The sequence below is a fragment of the Ceratotherium simum genome, chromosome 4, assembly GCF_057802395.1.
Source record: "Ceratotherium simum simum isolate JZ-2026a chromosome 4, ASM5780239v1, whole genome shotgun sequence".
In the NCBI taxonomy this organism is placed as follows: domain Eukaryota; kingdom Metazoa; phylum Chordata; class Mammalia; order Perissodactyla; family Rhinocerotidae; genus Ceratotherium; species Ceratotherium simum.
In genome coordinates this window covers 46,527,572-46,550,317 of record NC_141903.1, presented here as the reverse complement: position 1 = coordinate 46,550,317, position 22,746 = coordinate 46,527,572, and the positions used below count along the sequence as shown (strand labels likewise).

Sequence of the window (22,746 nt, the reverse complement as noted above, 5' to 3'; positions counted from 1 at the left end):
GAAGAATGATCTGATTCTAAGCCAAGTGGTATCTTTGGTTTAACAAAACTTGTGATAAGAAGGTGAGGGTCAGAGGAAACAAAGCTTCTGAGTTCAAATGACTGTGCTCCTCAAGATAGATGAACGTTAAAAATGTAGGCATTCTAGGTAACATCTGTTATTAGGAATGTGAAATTTTGGTCCTAACCTCTTGAAGGAAAGTTCTCGGTATCAAGAATAAAAGTTGCCGATTAACCAAATTCCAACATGGTAATTTTATTCTAACTTTCTAAAGCTATTCATTGTCATAATTTAATATACATTTTTTTACCCTCCCTTTAGACTCTAAACTGTTAAATAAGACTGTTGTGTTTATAACATTTCACTGTTTTATTACTGTGTTGAAGAAAAGGAGATGATTTGCGTGAGTGTATTAAGCCTATCCGTAGTCCATAAAGTTGTTTGAGATGCCCTCAGGAAACTATCCATGTCAAAAAGTAATACTTGATTATTGTTTTAAAGAAAGAGTCTCTGGAAACAGGACGGATGATGTTTACTTTGGCACAACTCGAGTCCTTAGAGATTTGCCTGAAGGAAGCAGAAGAAAAGGCTAAAGCCTTATCTGAACAGGTAATACCTGTCATTGGGATTGTGCAGTAGAACAAGCATAAGTCTGAATGCGTGTTTTAACCTCTGCACCTATCGGTACACATACATGCACGTGCACGCACACATAGCATTTCATTCATTTTAGATATAACAATAATTACTTAAATATGTACGGAACTTTTGAGCCTGTAAAACTTCTTTTACATTTATGTTTTGATTTGCATTCACCACAGCCCATGAGTTAGGCAAGCCGTCTTTAAACAAGTGGTTTTCCTGAATAAGTGAAGCATATTTGCATTATGAACAGATAAGCCAAGAGGTGGCTATAGGAAATACACAGGAGTAGTTTTCTCGAATTATTTGAGAAAAGAGAGTTTTTCAAATATTGACTTCCCTCTTGGGCTTTTGAATCATAAAGCAAAGCAGGTCATAGGTGGAGCGTAGCCTGTACTGGGCAGCCTCGACACTTTATAGGTCAGCTGTGTACACAGCAGGTCCCTGATTTCAGAGGCACTGGGTGTGAGTATCAGTAAAGCTAAGACCAGGGGCTGGACCATTTCCCAGTGGGATTACGCATTGCAAACAATACAGTGGATACTGCAAATCCCACTGTGACTGCTGCCCTTTCCTCTGGGCAGGGGGCTTGGCCCAAGAGAGGAAAGCTGACTGGGGTCTGGGTCCCCGCACAGCACAGGACACCAGTGCTCACTCTTGGTGACAATCAATGGAGGAAAAAGGAAAGAACAGATCCTGAAATGTTATAAAAGTTTATTAATTTCTCATGGATTGGTACATTTTGATAATATATTTAAGAAACTTTTGAAAAACAATTTTAAGAGTTTTTTTTTTTCATAACAAAGACCTGCATAGCAAATTTTGATTGAATCATAATTTTCTAAGAATTTTTGCAGAAACTAGGGAGGAAAGGAGCTTGTGTTAGGAGAAAAAGAAGTATAACTAACATGTAATGTAGTGACCCATATACAACCATCCTCCATTTCTTCTTTAATTTACCAAAAAAGTGCATCTCTGACTTTGGGGTGTGTTTATCGTTAACTGACTAAATGTGATTGATGCAAGGGGTCACTGAGGATTTTCGTCAGTTAATCCAAGTGTGTTGCCCCAGACCCAAACCCTTTTGGGAAAGTTTGCATCTCAGCCTCGTGCCGTAACCCTGACTTGCCAACTGGCCTTTTTTCTAAAACAAACAAAAAGAAGGCTCAAATTGTGGCAAAATTATGAATTACAAAGAATGTAATGATGAACATGAGGTACCATTTCAAAGCACAAAAACTAAGACTTGCAGAGCCTCCAAACCGAGAAGGAATTTTGAATGGCTAACCCAAGGAGGGCACCCCTGCTGGTATTAGGTTACACTAAGAAGATATATGTTTATTTTGTAATTGAATGTCTTTTAATGATTTCTCATTTAAATCAGTAAAATTCATTTCACCCATAAAAGTACTCATCCCTTGTCTTCTTTATAAAATATTTTTATCCAGTACAAATAGCCCGTAATATTTAAGATTCTTAACTCTATGATCCCTTTAAGTAACATCAAAGAATCAGTATTTTTTTTCAGTGTTTAGCAGATTAAATATATAAAATGGAAAATGGATTTCACTCAACTTCTTTGTACCGACCGTGAGTAAGATGCTAGTCAGGCGTTTTGGAATGAAAGATATATAAGCCAGGGCTTCTCCACCCAAGTAGCTGACAACCAAAGGAATCGTGGAAAGAGGTGGCAAGTGAAAACAGGTGTTTGTATGGTTCCCAGATAAACTGCATAATAGCCTTAATTTGCAGGGTCTGTGTGTTATTTTCCTAAGGTATTGTCTTTGGAGCTGCGAAATTTGCGTAACCAAGTAAATTTAATTGGAAGTTGGCAATGATTTGAGGAAAAGGAGAGTATGAAGTGTAAAAAAAATAAATAAATAAAATAAATTTACAGGCATTTTCAATATTACATTTTTAATTAAGTTGAGTATTTTATTAGATTTGGCTGTCTCCACTGTTACTGTTGTTGAAACAGTTTAATCAAGTACAGAAACTGTTCTCAGAGGATTTAATCCTGAGATTTTTGCTTTTTCCAGTGTTTTAGTTTAGTTTTATTCCTGAAAAGATAAAAACTGTAAGAACATTCCCCTCCCTCCTATTTTTAAATTCAGTATATATTTTAAAAATGGGATGACAGAAGGATAAGGCAAGGTAAGGGGAGCAACTGATCTTTCTCAAGGCTAAGATATGAGAATATTTCAGAATGGAACACCTGTCTCAAACAAACATTTGTCCACTGGGTGCCACTGTCTTCCTTACCAGGATCTGCCACTAAATGGTTGCAAAAAGAGAAATTGTCTTCAATATTCAAAACAATGATGTATGTGTGTGTGTGTGTGTGTGAAGGAATATTTTTCTTGTGTATATGTTAAGGCTTCTTTTAAATATCATTGATTTAACATTTGTCACAAGGATGTTGGACTTGCTAGCTGGCTTTCACTGGTAATCCAAATCATGTATGTGAGCCATGAGGTTGAGCTCTGGCCAGAAGGGCTGGCCTGGTGGGCTAGAAATGGGTGGGGAGAGCAGAGGAAATGTCGAGCACAAAGATTTGTGCTGGAACTAAGGAGTAGAAGCTCATGGTATTGTCAACCAGTGGATCCTGCCTTTGAGAAAAGGGTAAATCTCACTGTCAGCAGAATTTTTACCTCCTGGCTTTGCCTCTTAGAGAAGAACATAGAATTAACTCAGCATTGAAAGTGTACATGCCTAGCGTTTCATCTACACTAAGCTTCTGCTGGGTCTGGGCCTCACTTCACTTAAACTGAACCTTTCTAATGTCCCCTCCAGCAAGATCTCTATTACCTCACTACAAAAAAGAAGGAACTTAGAAACAATGAAGAAATAAGGAGATTGTGGCCACTTCCTCTGTGAGGTCACACAGTAAACAGAATTCTTTGTTGGCTTGCCTCTAGCTAACAATTATTCTTTATTTCTCTGCAGTTATGTCACTATTGTCAAAATAAAAGAAATATGAGATCAGGATAATTTGCAACTAAGACATAATCTGGGCTATTCACAGCTATAAGAAATAAGTTTGCAGCAATTCAGTTGGCCAGAGGGAGAAAGGGTCATAAGAATCCAACTCTTGTTCTGGGTAATAATGGTAAATAACCCAAAACATTACCAAGTTTTGCCAAAGAAAATACTTGATTGCATTTCCTGTAGGTTAAGATCTGTGGGAGAAAATGCCTAGAAATTGGATAGTAAAGGACAAGACGGTGGAATAGGAAAGAAGGAAAAGGGTTAAGGAGGAGAGCGAAAGAAGAAGAGGAGAAAGTTTTCTGGAGAAACTCATAAAAAGCCATTTTTGCAAGTGTACTGGCTTCTGTCACCAGTGCATACGGAAGGGACAAAGAAAGAGGGTTAGTGGGCTGCAGTTTATGACTATACACAAGCAAATACATCCCACAGCTTTAGTGCTGAGACGGGTTCCAAGAAAGTGTCAAGAAAACCCAGTTTCACAATGGAGCACAGATCTAGAGACACCCCCGTGCAGAGGGACGTGGAGGCCAGTTCCTGAGACACTTCCTCCTGCAACAACTTTGGCCCAGTGTCTTCCTCCTTCATCAGGGTTTCCTTGCAGTAGCCCCGGGAGAGCTCGGGCTTTGTTCCTGCTCCACTACTTGCTAGTTTTATGACCTTGGGCATTCACTTCATCTCTCTACTTACAGCTGTCTTATCTAGAGAGGGGTAAACATACCGATTTCATAGGGCTCTTGTGAGGATTAATTGAGATAAGTGTATCTGGCTCTTAGTAGGTTCTCAATAAATGTTAAATTATCTCCACTCCTGCTAGTGGTCATAACAGAACTGTGTGATTCTCTGTGTCACATGCCATGGGCTAGTGTATATATATAAGAAATTTCTTTCTTTACTGGTGTGTCTCAAAGTGTTTGAAAGATGCCCAATTCATAACACAGCATTCTTCTCCAGATCTCACAATCTTATAATATCTCAACCAGGAAAATACCAACCACCCTGCGCCCCGCCCCGCCCCCTGCCCTGCAGCTCTCTTGTCCTAGCCTGGCTTCTGCACCATCCAGCTTCTTTTTCGGCTCTTCATTTGGTAAAGGGACTTTGGTACCTTAACCTTGATCTTCCTTTCTGCTTCATCTCGTGGGTCTTCTGTTTCTGCCTCTTCTCCGATTTTGCCCAGATTGGGAGCTGAATGAGCAGTGCTGGTGTTTGGTCATTTCAGGGTTTTCTTGGGGAAACTGGGGAGTGGTGGGGGGGGGGGCGGTCTATGATCATTTCCTCACCAAGGAGGTGAATCCAGTAACAACTATGTAGTCAGAATTAACTTCAGATGTCTTCTGGATACCATACCTAGCAAAATATTAGTTATATATTAGTGTGCCGTAAATACCAGCAGGGAAAGAGATTTCATGATTTGACGCAAGGGCTGGGAGATAGGAAGCCTGGTGATGAACTTGATCTTTTTTTTCCAACCATTGTTTTTCCTAGGTAGGAATGAGACCCAGACAAGACACAGCAAGTGGTCCCTTTATGGTCTTTTGGAGTATAAAAATAATTTTGCCTCTTTTGTTTCCATAAAGAGAGGTTTATTGGTGATATTCAAAATGCAGAGAAATTTGACTGGATAAGAACATGGTAATTTTATTTCCCAATATTTGGAATAAACACATGTGAGCCCTTTTCTTACTTCTTAGTAATAGCTCATGTGCCAATTAGGCATAATGTTTCCCTTACCTGATGAAAGGGACATTTCTGAAGGCCCCAAATAAAGCTAGTAACAGTGCCTTTCTGTATCCTCACTCTGTAGTGAACTTGAACAGTTATGTTAGATACAAAAAAGATTCCTTTCCCTTTCTCTTTTCCCTTGGGATCTCCCTGCCTAAGGTTCTCTTCCATCTTAAAGAATAACAGAAGCAATAATGGAGACAAAGAGTGAAAGGGGGGATGAAGTGGGGGAAGGTGTCTAAGCTCACATCCCATAGGAATGTATGCTCGTACCAGACACTCCTGCAACGCACTGTAAATGGTAGACAGTGGGTGGAGGAACTGACATTTATTAAGCACCATCAGTGTTCCAGATATTGTGCTTAGATTTATGGGCACTTCATTTGATCCGCACAAGAACCCTATGGGATTATAATAATCATTCCCCATGAGGAAAACGAGACTCAAAAACATTAATTCATTTGCCCAAACTCAGTTAATAAATGGTGAAACTGATAGCAGATCCTAAGTACTGTTAAAATTCAAAGCCCCTATTCTTAAGAACATGTGGTCATAAGCCAAGGCCATTTAAATGATTTTCTACTCAAGTGGCGCTGAATGAGAAGAACTTACCTTGGTTCCCAGACCAGAACCTGGAGGGCTTGTTAGACAGATTGCTGGGCCCTACCCCCAGACTTCCTGATTCAGTGGATCTGGGGTGGGGATCAAGAATCTGCATTTCTAACAAGTTCACACTCTAAGCTGAAGTTCCAGCCCTAACCCAAACCTGCAGGCCAAGGTTCCTCTTCACCCTCGCCCTGTGCCCCCAGCTCCATAGGAACTGATTGAATCAGTTAGGATTAGCCTTGTACATAAAACAGAGAACACAAATAAGAGCGGCCTAAACAAGTAGACACTTATTTTTCATTCATATAAAGAAAGTCTGCACACAGGCAGTCCAGGAGAGGTCTGGTAGCTCTGCAGTGCTCAGAGGCCTGGGCTTTGCCTCTTCTACATTCACAAATGTGACTTCCATCCTCAAGGTCCAAGATGTACCTGCTGCTGCAGCCATTCTATTCACATGTCAGGCAGCATCAAAAAAGAAAAGGCAAGTGCAAACGAGGGATGGACAGCTGCCAGGTGAGCAGTCCCTTTTAAGAGCTCTTCGCAAATCTCACTTAACAAATTCTTACATATCCCTGACCACTGCTATTTGCATGAGGGTTAAGAAATATGAATATTTAGCTGGACACATAGCCACCCCAAGAGCATAGGGGTTCTTTTACTAAAAAGGGAGAATGGATATTAGGTTGGCAAATAGCTATCTCTGCCTTGCTCATCCGACACCTTGACCATACTGTTGCATATAGTACTTTGTCCTGGTAACTTCAATTTTTTTTGCATGTGGATATCCAGTTTTCCCAGCACCATTTCTTGAAGAGACGATTCTTTCCCCAATAAGTGGTCTTGACAGCTTTGTCAGAAACCAATTATCCATAGACGTATGACTCTATAAACTCTCAATTCTACTCCACTGTTCTATAACTGTGTGACTTTCAGCAGGTGCTGCTAGTTGGAAACCCCAGGTAAATTTTTGAGTTGGAACTTAGAGTCAGCTTTCTGGGTCCTTTACTAATATCCTTTCTCAGTGTGAGAACCACAGTGGACCTCTCTTACTTACGCAATAGCTGAGGATTGAATGAATCTTCTAACTGATCTTTCACCTTTAACACTTAGTATAGTAGGCAAACAAACAAACACAAAGACAAAAGACTAGTACCTTTGACTCTAATAGATAGCCCAAAATTATTCGTCATTTTATACCTAAGGCTCTAAAATAAACTTTCATTATTTGCCTCTTAGTGTCTAATCTATATTTTCTTTAAGTTTAGGAATAGGATGAATATAGATCCCCAACAAATTTTAGGTGCTGAATATGTGTATGAGTGGCTGAAAACGATTTGATGCATAATGAGATTGCCCCTAAAAATGTTCTGGTTCTTTTTTCATTGTTTAAATGCAACAGTGGATCCCTTGATGTCAAGTTTATTTGAAATAAGTAATGTGCCCTTGGTAGGAGTATTCATTTCTGCAAATGCTCAGAAATTATGCTTGATATGCCAGTCTGAAATCATGAGTTTTTGTGAATGAGTTTTTGTTTTCCAATCTATTTGGAAGTCTACTTTAATGCCATAAAATCACAAGCAGTCTATTTGACTTGGAATGGGTTTTCTTATCACCATAAAACCCAGTTATGGGGAATTTTGTTAAACAATTTGATTCCGGTTGATTTCACAGCAGAAGAGTCCCCTCTTAAAATACACACACATACCACACACACACATATGCACCCTCCTATCTAAGCAGATATCAATCTTTGCCCCTTTACTGGATTGTTGGGTATCAGTTGGGAGCCTCAGAGAATGTAGAGAAAAAATACAAGCTAGTGAAGAGATGAGTTATTTTGAATAGTCAGGCACAATGACAAATGGGCTTCTGTTGTTATTGTTGTTACAGGCGGGATGCGTGGACTGCTGGTCTGTTACATAACTAAAGACTTCCTTTTGCTTGTAAATGTCAAGATCAAACAGAGGTCAGTTTTAAATAGCTGACCGGGTGCTAATAAATGTGGCTTTCTTGTCTAAGAAAAAGCAAAAGGCCTTGTCCCTTATGAGTCATGGTTCTGCTGATAAGAGCAGGTATCCCTTTGTATGGGTATAACCTGCATTTTCTTCATAAGATTTTCTCAGAGATGGCAAACTAACTTTAACTTTGCTTTATCTCTACAAGGAAATTAGTAAATTAGGTATATGTTTTCATTCAATTATTCATATATTCATTCAATAAATATTTATTGAGCCTATAATGTGAGCTAGGCATTCTACTAGGTACTCCCATGTATATTAGCTCATATATTTCTCCCAAAGGCCCTGGAAAATTGTATCCCCATTTTGCAAATGAAGAAAGCTCTTTTATGGGATTGCAGCCCTCTTGTCTGCTCTGTCTATACATTTTCCTTGGTGATCTGCCTTTGGGACATACAATCTGCAGAGAACTATGTCTTCATCAGTAGTCCTGATCTTCCTGACCCCAGATCTGAATATCCAACTGCCTATTAAATAGCTCTACCAAGGTTCTCACAGTCACCTCAAGCTCTACCTGTCTATTAGCTTCCTGCCCCAAATCTGTTCCTTCTCCCACATCCCCTAGGCCAAAGATAGGTGCCACCAGCCCCTCTGTGGCTCATATCAAAAATCTGTGCTGCTTTGATTCTTTCCTCTTCTTCATCCAACACATCCAATCAATTACTAAGTACTATGAATGATGCCTCTCAAATGGGTCTTGAATTCACCTTTTTTCTCTATCTCCACCATCACTGCCCTTGTCCATGCCGCCAACTGCAGACCTCTTCCAACTTGACTTTCATTGTGGTCTTTATTTAATGGCTCCTCAACACTGCAGCCAGAGTGAAGATTTTACAAGACCCCACATTTCTCCTTGGCTTAAATCCTAAATTATCCCCCTTTTATTTTCAGGGTCAAATCTATACTTCTTTTTTTTTTTATTTTTTTTATTTTTATTTTTTTTTAATTTTTTGTTTATTGCAGTAACATTGGTTTATAACATTGTAAAAATTTCAGGTGTACATCATTGTACTTCTATTTCTGCATAGATTACATCATGTTCACCACCCAAATACTAATTACAACCCATCACCACACACATGTGCAGAATTATCCCTTTCACCCTCCTCCCTCCCCCCTTCCCCTCTGGTAACCACCAATCCACTCTCTGTCCCTATGTGTTTGTTTATTGTTGTTATTATCTACTACTTAATGAAGGAAATCATACAATATTTGACCTTCTCCCTCTGACTTATTTCACTTTGCATTATACCCTCAATGTCCATCCATGTTGTCACAAATGGCTGGATTTCATCATTTCTTATGGCTGAGTAGTATTCCATTGTGTATATATACCACAGCTTCTTTATCCATTCGTCCCTTGATGGGCACTTAGGTTGCTTCCAAGTCTTGGCTATTGTGAATAACGCTGCAATGAACACAGGGGTGCATGTACCTTTGTAAATTGGTGTTTTCAAGTCCTTTGGATAAATACCCAACAGTGGAATAGCTGGACCATATGGTAGTTCTATCCTTGATTTTTTGAGGAATCTCCATACTGTTTTCCATAGTGGCTGGACCAGTTTGCACTCCCACCAGCAGTGTATGAGAGTTCCCTTTTCTCCACATCCTCTCCAACACATATTGTTTCCTGTCTTGTTAATTATAGCCATTCTGACGGGCGTGAGGTGATATCTCATTGTAGTTTTGATTTGCATTTCCCTGATAGTTAGTGATTTTGAACATCTTTTCATGTGTCTGTTGGCCATCTGTATATCTTCTTTGGAGAAAATTCTGTTCAGGTCTTTTGCCCATTTTTTAATTGGGTTGGTAGTTTTTCTGTTGTTGAGATGCATGAGTTCTTTATATATTTTGGAGATTAAGCCCTTATCAGATGTATGGTTTGCAAATATATTCTCCCATTTGTTAGGTTGTATTTTTGTTTTGTTGATGGTTTCCTTTGCTGTGCAGAAGCTTTTTAGTTTGATGTAGTCCCATTTGTTTATTTTTTCTATTGTTTCTCTTGCCCGGTCAGATGTGGTGTTTGAAAAGATGTCGCTAAGACCGATGTGGAAGAGCGAACTGCCTATGTTTTCTTCTAGAAGTTTCAAAGTTTCAGGTCTTACATTCAAGTCTTTAATCCATTTGGAGTTAATTTTTGTGTATGGTGTAAGGTAAGGGTCTACTTTCATTTTTTTGCATGTGGCTATCCAGTTTTCCCAACACCATTTGTTGAAGAGACTTTCTTTTCCCCATTGTATGTTCTTGGCTCCCTTGTCAAAGATTAGCTGTCCATAGATGTGTGGGTTTAATTCTGGGCTTTCGATTCTATTCCATTGATCTGTGTGTCTGTTTTTGTGCCAGTGCCATGCTGTTTTGGTTACTATAGCTTTGTAGTATATTTTGAAATCAGGGAGTGTGATACCTCCAGCTTTGTTCCTTTTTCTCAGGATTCCTTTAGCTATTCAGGGTCTTTTGTTGTTCCATATAAATTTTAGGATTCTTTGTTCTATTTCTGTGAAAAATGTTGTTGGAACTTTGATAGGGATTGCATTGAATCTATAGATGGCTTTAGGAAGTATGGACATCTTAACTACGTTAATTCTTCCAATCCAAGAGCACGGAATATCTTTCCATTTCTTTGTGTCTTCTTCAATTTCTTTCAGAAATGTTTTATAGTTTTCGGTGTACAGATCTTTCACCTCTTTGGTTAAGTTTATTCCTAGATATTTTATTCTTTTTGTTGCAATTGTAAATGGGATGGTATTCTTAATTTCTCTTTCTGCTACTTCGTTGTTAGTGTACAGAAATGCAACTGATTTTTGTATGTTGATTTTGTATCCTGCAACTTGACCATATTCGTTTATTACTTCTAAAAGTTTTCTGGTGGATTCTTTAGGGTTTTCTATATATAAAATCATGTCATCTGCAAATAGTGACAGTTTCACTTCTTCCTTTCCAATTTGGATCCCTTTTATTTCTTTCTCTTGCCTGATTGCTCTGGCTAGGACTTCCAATACTATGTTAAATAGGAGTGGTGACAGTGGGCATCCTTGTCTGGTTCCTGTTCTTAGAAGGATAGCTTTCAGTTTTTCACCATTGAGGATGATATTAGCTGTGGGTTTCTCATATATGGTCTTTATTATGTTGAGGTACTTTCCTTCTATACCCATTTTATTCAGAGTTTTTATCATAAATGGATGCTGTATCTTGTCAAATGTTTTTCTCTGCATCTATTGAGATGATCATGTGATTTTTGTTCTTCATTTTATTAATGTGGTGTATTACGTTGATTGATTTGCGAATGTTAAACCATCCCTGCATACCTGGAATAAATCCCACTTGATCATGGTGTATAATCTTTTTAACGTATTGTTGTATGCGATTTGCTAGTATTTTGTTGAGGATTTTTGCATCGATGTTCATCAGTGATATTGGCCTGTAATTTTCTTTTTTTGTGTTGTCCTTGTCTGGTGTTGGTATCAGGGTAATGTCAGCTTCGTAGAATGAGTTAGGGAGCTTCCCCCCCTCCTCAATTTTTTGGAAGAGTTTGAGAAGGATAGGTATTAAGTCTTCTTTGAATGCTTGGTAGAATTCACCAGGGAAGCCGTCTGGTCCTGGACTTTTATTTTTGGGGAGGTTTGTGATTACTGTTTCGATCTCCTTACTGGTGATTGGTCTATTCAAATTCTCTACTTCTTCTTGATCCAGTTTGGAAGGTTGTATGATTCTAAGAATTTATCCATTTCTTCCAGATTGTCGAATTGGTTGGCATATAGGTTTTCCTAGTATTCTCTTATAATCTTTTGTATTTCTGAGGTGTCTGCTGTAACCTCTCCTCTTTCATTTCTGATTTTACTTATTTGTGCCTCCTCTCTTTTTTTCTTGGTGAGTCTAGCTAAAGGTTGGTCTATTTTGTTGATCTTTTCAAAGAACCAGCTCTTGGTTTTATTAATTTTTTCTATTGTTTTTTTTGGTCTCTATTTCATTTATTTCTGCTCTGATTTTTATTATTTCCCTTCTTCTACTGATTTTGGGCTTTGTTTGTTCTTCTTTTTCTAGTTCCTTTAGGTGCATTGTTAGATTGTTTATTTGAGATTTTTCTTGTTTGTTGAGATAGGCGTGTATCGCTATAAACTTCCCTCTTAGAACTGCTTTTGCTGTATCCCATAAATTCTGGCATGTCGTATTTTCATTTTCATTTGTCTCCAGGTATTTTTTGATTTCTTCTTTGATTTCTTCATTAACCCAGTCTTTGTTCAGTAGCATTTTGTTTAATCTCCACGTATTTGTGGCTTTTCTGATTTTCTTCCTATAGTTGATTTCTAGTTTCATACCGTTGTGGTCAGAAAAGATGCTTGGTATTATTTCAGTCTTCTTAAATTTATGGAGACTTGTTTTGTGGCCTAATATGTGATCAATCCTGGAGAATGTTCCATGTGCATTTGAAAAGAACGCGTATTCTTCGATTTTTGGATGGAATGTTCTGTATATATCTACTAGGTCCATCTGTTCTAGTGTGTCGTTTAAGGCCAATGTTTCCTTATTGATCTTCTGTTTGGATGATCTATCCGTTGGTGTAAGTGGAGTGTTAAAGTCCCCTACTATTATTGTGTTACTGTCTATTTCTCTTTTTATGTCTGTTAATAATTGCTTTATATATTTAGGTGCAACTACATTGGGTGCGTAGATATTTACAAGTGTTATATCCTCTTGTTGGATTGTTCCCTTGATCATTATGTAATGCCCTTCTTTGTCTCTTTTTACAGTTTTTGTTTTAAAGTCTATTTTGTCTGATATGAGTACTGCTACCCCAGCTTTCTTTTCATTGCCATTTGCGTGGAGTATCTTTTTCCATCCCTTCACTTTCAGTTTGTGAGTGTCTTTAGGTCTGAAGTGTGTCTCTTGCATGCAGCATATATATGGGTCTTGTTGTTTTATCCAGTCAGCCACCCTATGCCTTTTAATTGGAACATGTAGTCCATTGACGTTTAAAGTAACTATTGATAAGTATGTACTTACTGCCATTTTTTAACTTTTTTTTTTTTTCTCAGTGTTTTAGTAGTCCTTCTCTGTTCCTTACTTCTTCTACACAGAATTGATGGTCACTTTAGTTTGACCTCTGTCTGAAAGCTCTACTCTTTAACTCCTCTCCTCCCTCCTTTTATGTTTTTGATATCATATCTAACCTCTTTTTTGTGCATTTGTATCCATTTCCCTCTTATCATGGAAATAGATAATTTTTCCTATTTGTGGTCTTCTCTTTTCCCCTTAAATCAGTCCCTTTAACATTTCTTGTAGCACTGGTTTCTTGGTGACAAACTCCTTTAATTTTTGCTTATCTGGGAAAATTTTGATCTCTCCTTCCATTTTGAATGATAACCTTGCTGGGTAGAGTGTTCTTGGCTGTAAGTTTTTTCCTTTTAGCACTTTAAATATATCGTGCCATTCTCTTCTAGCCTGTAAGGTTTCTGCTGAGAAGTCAGCTGACAGCCTTATGGGGTTTCCTTTGTATGTAACTTGACATTCTCTTGCGGCTTTTAGGATTCTCTCTTTATCTTTAATTCTGGACATTTTGATTATGATGTGTCTTGGTGTGGGCCTCTTTGGGTTTATCTTGTTTGGGGCTCTCTGTGCTTCCTGTACCTGGATGTCTGTTTCCTTCCTTAGGTTAGGGAAGTTTTCATTATTATTTCTTGACTTAGGTTCTCTGCCCCCTTGTCTCACTCTTCTCCTTCTGGGACACCTATAACACGGATGTTAGTGCGCTTGATGTTGTCCCAAAGGTCCCTTAGACTGTCCTCACTCTTTTTAATTCTTTTCTCTTTTACCTGTTCAGCTTGGGTAATTTCTTCTGTTCTTTCTTCCAGCTCACAGATCCGTTCTTCTGTATCCTCTACTCTGTTTTTGAGTCCCTCTAATGAATTTTTCATTTCCAGTATTGTATTCGTCATTTCTGATTGGTTCTTTTTTATATCTTCCATTTCTTTGTTGACATTCTCACTGAGTTCATCTATTCTTCTCTCCAGATCAGTGAGCATCCTTAACACTCTTAGTTTGAACTCTCTGTCGGGTAGGTTGCTCATTTCTGTTTCACTTAGTTCCTTTTCTGGGGTTTTGTCCTATTCCCTTACTTGCAATGTATTCTTTTGCCTCCTCATTTTGGCTCTTTCCCTGTGCTTGTGTCTACGTATTAGGTAGGTCAGCTATGTCTCCTGCTCTTGGATAGGTGACCTTATGTAAGTGATGCCTTAGGAGGCTTCCAGTGTGCTTCCCTCAGTTCTCAATGTTCCAGGGGTGGCCCCTATGTGGGCTACGTGTGTCCTTCTATTGTGGCCTGTTAGCTCTCCCTATAGGCACCCAGGGAGGCTGAGTTATCCTCCTGGCCAGCTGTTGTAATGCTCAGCTGCTTGTAGTTGTTGTGGGCCCTTCAGTCTCTCTATCAGGTGTGGGGAGCCCCAGCACAGTTGGCTGTAAGCTCTAATACCACAATTATGTTGCAGTATTTCTTTTAACTGAGTAGGCCCCCAGCGTGGCAGGTTGTTAGGCTCAGGGCCTTACAATTGCTGTAAGCCTCTAGCCTATTAGGTCTCTTGTCAGCTCTCTGAGGATTGCAGCTGGGTGGGGCTGGCCTCAGGCACAGGAGCACCCAATTGTTTCAAGCTTTGGAAGGTGGGGCAAACCTCCTATGTGGGTCTTTGAGAAGCACAAGTCTTCTGCAGCTGACAAGCCCTGTTGCCCACAGGTCCACACACACAGTCAACACAGTCCTGCCCCGTGTGAGCACCCCGACCTTCCCAAGCGGACCCAGTCTCTCCACGGTGGGAGCCCCACACACTCCGCCACTGCCCCACACTCTCCACCTGCTCCTTGTGCACACCCTGCCCCGCTCAAGTCGGCTCAGTTGCCAGGCTGTAGAGAATCCAGTCACCAATCTATGCAGGCCCACAAGTTGCCTGAGGGCTTGTTGTTGGGTGGGGCCAGTCTCTAGGGTGGGCTGCCTGCCCTGGCTGAACTGGATTAAATCGGTGCTCTAGCCGGTGGAGCAGACCCTGGGCTAGCAGGCCTCAGGGAGAACTCCAATGGCGTCTGTGTCAGCACGCTCACACCAGGCCACAACAATGGCTGCCGCCAATGTCCCAGTCCCTGGAGAGGTCTCACCTCTCACCGAGATGCACTTAGGGCCTATTAGGTGAGTCTATTGTCACCAAAGCACTGTGCACCTTTCTTTCTGGTGATTTTAGGATGCTTTCTGGAACGGGTGAGTTTGTGCGCGGGCCCTTTAAGAGCCAGTTTTAGTTTCTTTGTGAACTGGGTTTTCTGGGGGTGCTCCCCAATGCTTTAGTAGCAGGCAAAGTCAGATATTATGCCGCTGGTCTCGATTGTGCTGGGTCCACAAAATGCCCACAGCGGGGGCGCTCCCCGGCTCAGGACCCCGCGCCTCCAGGGAGGCTGCGTACCTGTGAGCTGCTCCCGGCGGCCGTGACGCTGGCGGCTTGTGAAGGCGGCGTTTTTCCTCTCCGGAAGGGAGTCTCTGCCTCTTCTACCCCAGTTAGGATTGTCCGTTGTTTCAGGAGTTCCTCTTATCCAGTTTTCAGTTCTGTCTCAGGGGTAATTTTTCCACGAGTAGTTGTAAATTGGCTGTGTCCACGGGAGGAGGTGAGTTCAGAGTCTGCCTACACCGCCATCTTGACTCCAGCACTCTCAAATCTATACTTCTTAACAGATCTTTCAGTCATTTGTGGTATGATCCCCTACTTGTTTCTCCAGTTTTATCTTACGCTACTCCCTGCATATAATTATTACATGGCTTTCAATTTCTTGGATGTATGATATTTTCTCTTACCTTGTTCATCTAAGAAAAAACAAAAGGCCTTTTTCCTCAGGGTCAGGTTTTAATTTACACATCCTCTTTCCTCTGTTTCTGCCTAGAATTGCTCTTCTCTGCTCCCACCACCTCCTCTCATCCCCTTTCTCATTATCCAACAAATCTCAACCAGTTCCTCTTTTCAGATCTTGAAATAGATGCCACTTCCTCCAAAATGCTTTTCTTCCTCCTTCAAGTTTGGGTTAGACGTCCTTCCTAGGGGTTACACTCTCATAATCCCTCTCCCACTTCTCTACCCCCATCAATTGTAATTGTCTATTTGTCCATCTCTCCCACTACACTATCTGCCCCATGGAAGAAATTCAGATAGTGACTTCCCTGAGTTCTCAAATCAAGTTAGGATTCATCAACTTACCTGTCTGACGTCAAAGCTCATACTCTTTCCATTATAACAATTGGAGTTGACCTATATAGGCAATGGGGAGCCGTTAAATGGTTTAAAGGAGGCATATTCAGATTCGCACTCAGAGAGAAAACTCTGAGGGTACTGAGAAGGACAGATTGTGAAGAGACCAGGGCCAGGGGTATCAGTGTGTAGGTTCTTGAAAAAATTCAGTTTAGAAATGATAGTGCCTGTCAGTGGTGAAGAGAAGACATATTTACAAGTTGGATTTGGTGATTAAATGGAAAAGTAGTATTCAAGGCTGATCCCAAGTTTCAGGTCACTGGATGATCTGTGGTCACCCCAACTATCTTATATTTGAATCATTAGATGTTAAAGGTGATTCATTTCCTACGGCAGGCTCCATGCAGGCTGAATTTAACCCATGTGTGCTCTGGACTCTTCTCAAAACTTTGTAATTTGAATCTCCTCATTTAGATCTTCTGAATGTTGCAGTCCTTTGGTATTGCATCAGACGTTTAATCCATTTCTTACAAATAGGTTTTTCTTCTTCCCATTTTCAGTCCTTGGGGCTTCAAAGAGAACGTTTTGGATTATCATGTGTTTTGTGTATGAAGATCTCATTTATTAGCCTCAAGACCAGTTTAATGTTTAAATCTGGAGTTGTATAAATGCAAGTCTCTTGACATTATTGAAAGGATGTATAGTGACAGGCAGTCCCTGTTACCCTTCAGGAGATATTCAAAGTCAAAACTATTTGCAGACTAACAGGTTATTGGCCTTTTCCACTATCATTCTTTCACAAGTAGACAAAGAAATTTTCCAGATACTACATGAATGATTGAACACAGAGCAGGTATGAGAATCCAGCTGTCCTTCATTAAGTCAGATATTAAGGAGATTTGAGGAGAAAGGGAAACCTCTGAGAGAAACTCAAGGATAGCAGAATGTATTTTTCCCAAGCCAGAGAGTAGAGTCAACTGTGTGAGTCCTACCAGTAGGCCTGTGCCCTGTTCCATGCAAGTGCTCCAAGAATGTGGCAGAACTTAGATGGACTGGCTGTATTCTAGGAATGGATCCTAGGTCCCTGTATTTGTTGGCTTTAATTTCTCAGAATCTGACATTATTTCTTTTTGACTTTTACATCCAAGTATTTGACCTTTACATCCAAGTCAATGATTAATTGTCTCACTTTTTCCCACGTCTCATTTCTCTCTGGTATTCTTATCTATTCACAAGTCCCAGGGAACTTTTTTGGAGGTTAAAGGAATCTTAGGAATCTCTATGCCTGGACCCCTAACTTTATATTTCAATTATCAATTGATCTTTTGATAAATATTTCTGTTTTCACTCAGAGCTTAAAGGTTCCTTTATTACTCAGAGTTCTCCCCTCCCCCAAAATTTGGGGCTGTTATGGGTTGAATTCTATCCCCTCCAAATTCAAATTTCAAAGTTCTAACTTCCAGTACCTCAGAATATGACTTCATTTGGAAATAGGGTTATTGCAGATGTAATTAGTTAAGATGAGGACATATTGGAGTAAGATGGGCACCTAATCCAATATGGTTGGTGTCTTAATAAAAAGTGGAAATTTAGACACAGACATACCGGGAGAAAGTCATGTGAAAATGAAGGCAGAGATCAGGGTGACACTTCTACAAGCCAAGGAGTGCCAAAGATTGCCAGTAAATCACCAGAAGCAAGAGGAGAGGCGTAAAAGATTCTTCTTCACAGCCCTCAGAAGGAACCGACTCTACCAACCTATGTACCAACCTACCAAGGTTACCAACTTACCTTGATCTTGGACTTCTAGCACATAGAACTGTGAGACAATAAATTTATGTTGCTTAAGCCACCCAGTTTGTGGAACTCTTTTACAGCATCCCTAGCAAACTAATACAGGGGGTAATGTGCTTCTAAATTATAGGCCTTTGAAGATCTATTTTAAGATGTGCATGACCCTAGAAACGGCTGCAAATAACTTGTTAAAGGCAGAAATACTAATAAATGTAAAAGTCTGTTTTGTCTAGGATGGGAATAGGATGAGGAATTTGTTGTTTGTTTTTAGTTGTAAAATTAAAATGAGGCCAAACCAGTTCTGTGAACTAAATGTACGTTCAGACACAGGGGTTCCTGCCCATTCCACAGATAGGACAGGTAATTTTTAAAGTGTTTGACTCTGTTATTTATTGCCAAGAAATTTCAGAGTTTGTGGTACTGTAGTCCAAGTCAGCTTGTGAAACATTAGCATAAGGGAAGCCTTTGTTTTTAAATGAAGTCATCCCTCTCTCTGGAGCATGAGCTCTACAAGGTTTGGCAAGACTCAGTTTGTTGTTGAATGGTTTTTGAGTGACACTGGAAACCTATAATACAATATTAATTGCTGTGTATATGTGTGTGGGGGTTGTAGAGGAGAAGATCTAGGAGAATAGACAATGAGAGGAGATAAACATGAAAAGTCACATTACTAAATGGGGTGGTTTTTGTTTTTTTTTTTTTTTGCTGAGGAAGATTTGCCCTGAGCTAAGATCCATGCCAATCTTCCTATATTTTCTTTTAATATGCGGGCCACCAGCACAGCACAGCCACTAACACAGTGGTGTAGGTCTGCACCTGAGAACTGAACCCTGGCTGCCCAAGTGGAGTGTGCTGAACTTAACCACTAGGCCACTGGGGCTGGACCCAATGGGGTGGTTTTAATAATTGTATTCTGTGATGGATTGGGTGGATGATGAGGGAAAGAGAAGTTTTAAATATATTTTTGGTTTAAACATATGGATCGGTGGTTCCATTTATTGAGAGAGGGAAGTCTGGGGAAGGTATACAATATGAGGAATTCATTTTGAATACATTAACTTTTAGATGCCTAGTACACGTTCATGTGACGAATATTAAGTAGGTTGTTGGATATATAGATGTTTTAGTCTGAAGCTTAGTGGTGGTACCTAAAAAAATTGGGAGTCATCAACAAGAGACTAGTGTTTAAACCATGGCACCTAGTGAGATCAGCTAGAGGATGAGTATATATATAGAGAGAGTTGGGTCCAGGACCAAACTCTCAGATTTCTGCATTCAGAGGATTGAAAGAGGAGGAAAATCTAGCCAGGGAAACTGAGAATCAGGAAGAAATCCAGAAAATCATGTCCTGGAAGCAGAAAGAAAAGAGTGTTTCAACAGGCATGGAGTGCTCAAATGTATAATATTTTACCAGAGACTGAATAAGATGACTAGAAATTTGTCCATTGTGTTTGGTTAAAGTGACCTCGACAAGATCAGTTTCAATAGAGTAGTGGAGGGCAGAAGCCAATTGAAGAGAGATTAGGAGAGAAATATAATTCAGGGCAGCTCTCCTCCTAGCCACTGGAAAATTTTTTTCTGTAGTATGAGAGAGAGAGAGAGAGAGAGAGAAAGAGAGAGGAGCCAATGATGGTAGACTGAGAGAATTCTGAGAATCTAATTTGAGACTCAGAATCTAGGGGTGCCTCTGCTTCTTAGTTAAATGAACCAATTAATTTTCTCTTTAACCTAGGCCAATTTGCATTGGGTTTCTGCAACATAACTGAAATGGTCCTAACAAATAGAGCAATTAGTGAAATATCTGATATTCAACTTAGTACAAACCCCACCAAACAAATATCCTCTAGCCTTTTTCTTGATTGTGGCCATGAAAAAAAAAAGACAAAGAAGGCTCCCGGAGGTCAGAAACAGGTCAGAAACCCCCACTCACTGCACTGCCAGGACAAGCCTTCTTATCTCTCACTAGTAGAATGTGGTGTTTGCAGTGGCCAGTGACGACTGTAAGTTGTTTCACCTTGTCCCTTTTTCTAAAGGGGAATTATATTGTGATTGTCCTGTTTTCCCTCTATTTTTGATATATTAGGGAAGGTACTTTTTTTAATTTAGTCTTTAGGTGCCATATCATGATGAGTCTCATCTGGATCTGATTCAGGGGGGAATGCATGTAATCTGGAAATCTCAATTTATAGCTAGATGCAGTAACTTGGTATGACTTTGGGTTGTCTCCTTTTGGGAGGTGGTGACTGCATTTTTGAATAAATGTAGAATAGATGCATCAAATTATGCAGGAGCATTTTGGGAAATGCATACACTTATGAACATAGAGTGTAATTGTGCTGAACACCCAGAGGGTGGACTTAATTGACCTCTGCTTTTATGTCTACCTTTTCTGGAAAATTGCTCCTCCTGGCTCCAATCTTGTAATAATTCTGTGGCTGTCAACCACAGTATTCCTGTCTAGAAGGAATGATCTTTGAGCACATAACCTAGGTCCAGTCAATTATGATATCCCATTTTTCTGACGATAAAGATCTATCCAGGAGAGGTCATATGAAGAAAGATGGGTCAAATGGAGTCCTTTTTCAATTTGATACTGAAAGACAAGTTGTCTTACTACTGAGGTCATGAAGGCTATAGGTAACATTTTCCAATGGTGTGAAGAAAGCTTACCCGCACTGAGAAATAATGAGGCCAACACATAGAAGCAACACTAAGATATGGAGGAAAAAAGAGACAGAATGCTATGACTTCTTTTGAGGCTGTGGAATATAGTTGTGAGTGAAACAAATGTCTACTTCTGACACCCCAGTTATATAAGCCAATAATTTTTTTCTTTTAAAAAGAAAAAGAGTGAGAATATTGTAAGAAAGTGGCAATGGTGTGGGTAGGCAATTACTTTAAGACGTTTAAGTGGGAAAAGAAGCATAGAAATAGGATGATGATTGGAGAAGGAGGTGGGGGGAGAGTTCATGAACAGCTTTCGTTCATGGGAATTACTATAACATGTTTATATGCTGAATAGAATCATCCAGAATGAGTGAGATAGATAATTCAGAAATGCATGGGGAGGAGCGCAGATATTACAGGAGCAAAGGCTTCTTGACAGACAGAGGAGATGGGATTCAAAGCCAAGTGAAAGGGCTGGCCTTTGATAATCAGAAGAATATCTTCTCCATTTGTTCAGTAAGGATGTTTTCCCCTTCAAGTAACCGAAATCCAGTTAACATAATGTAATAAGGCCAGTTATCATCTCACATAAGAATAAGTCCAGAGGTGGGGCAGTTCCAGGGTTGGGTAATTCAGCGGCTCAAGAATGTCACCAAGAACACAGGTGTTATCCATCTTTTGGTAGAGCCAACCTCGACGTTGACTGTATTATACTTGTCAGAATGTGCAGCAATTCCAAGCATTACATGCAGTCAAAACAACCTGAGAAAAAAAGATGTGCTTCCTCCCGTGAATCTTTTTTAAAAATCTGGTAAAATCCTTCTCCTCAGGCTCCAGGGGCCTCTACTGGATTGCAGGCCCATGCCTAAAATAATCTTTTCTACCTGGGAATGAGACCAACATGGCTGGCTTAGTTCAATTGTGATTCATTCCCTGGGGCTGGATAAGGCCAATTTCCCCTCAACACATGGCTGCTAGCTAATCCAAATTAGGTGTCTGGTAGCAAGTATAAACAGGGAAGCAACTGTTGGGAAACATTAGCAATGTCTGCTGCAGTAAAGTTTATATATTGGCTGATGGGAAGGTGAGGGAGTAGCCATCTGGCAACTTCTATGTTTTTAGTGAATTATTGATGAGGTGGTCATTTGGGGAGAGGGGTGGGGGTGGAATTTTGAAGAGAGAGAAAGTATGAAATGATACTTGAGGAAAGAGTAGAGAGTCATAAAGTTACCTCCGAGAAAAAGGAAGCCAATTTACTGGGAGAAAAATATAACGATATTTTGATTTCAGGGCAGTGTTGTATACTCATCTGAGATTTGTGTTCATTAATGTAAAATGAAATTAGTCAATCCAATTTTGTTATTTTTACCTAATAACATTCAATGAATGGATGTACTGCTAACAAATTTCTTGACCACTGAGAGGTAACTAGGAAGTCATTTCATTCTATGGAGGTGAAATTCACATAATGTACAATTAACCATTTTAAAGGATGCAATTCAGTGGCATTTAGTGCATTCACAATGTTGTGCAACCACCACCTCTCTCAAGTTTTGACACTTTTTCTTCACTCCAGAAGAACACTTCATACCCATTCAGTAATCCTCATAACCCCCTCCTCTTATCCCCTGACAACCACTAATATGCTTTCTGTCTTTATGGAATTACCTATTCTGGATATTTCATACAGGAATTATACAATATGTGACTTTTCACGTCTGGCTTCTTTCACTTAGCATAATGTTTTTGAGGTTCATCCAAATTATAGCAAGTATCAGTACTTCGTTCCTTTTTATGGTTGAATAATATTTCATTGTATGTATACAATAAAATTTGTTTATCCATTCATCTGTTGATAGACATTTGGTTTCCACCTTTTAGCTATTATGAATAATGCTGCTGTAACCTTTCATACACAAGTTTCTGTGTGGACATATGCTTTCATTTTTCTTGGACACATACCTAGGAGTGGAATCGTTGGGCCATATGGTAATTCTATTCTTAACTTTTTGATGAAGCACCAAACTGTTTCCCACAACAGCTGTACCATTCTACATTCCCACTAGCAATGTACAAGGGTTCCTATTTCTCCACATCTT

The 22,746-nt window shown here is 39.7% G+C and overlaps 1 protein-coding gene across 1 annotated transcript in view; it reads left to right on the top strand.

The window, feature by feature from the left end:
* Nucleotides 1-394: 394 nt before the first annotated feature.
* The window catches only part of CCDC192 (coiled-coil domain containing 192), a 158,992-nt gene continuing 136,640 nt past the window's right edge, over nucleotides 395-22,746 (top strand). Inside the window, exons 1-2 of the mRNA XM_087430270.1 lie at nucleotides 395-403; nucleotides 502-609. Of these exons, the coding sequence (XP_087286396.1) occupies nucleotides 395-403; nucleotides 502-609 (117 nt within the window). The remainder of the gene's footprint in view (nucleotides 404-501; nucleotides 610-22,746) is intronic.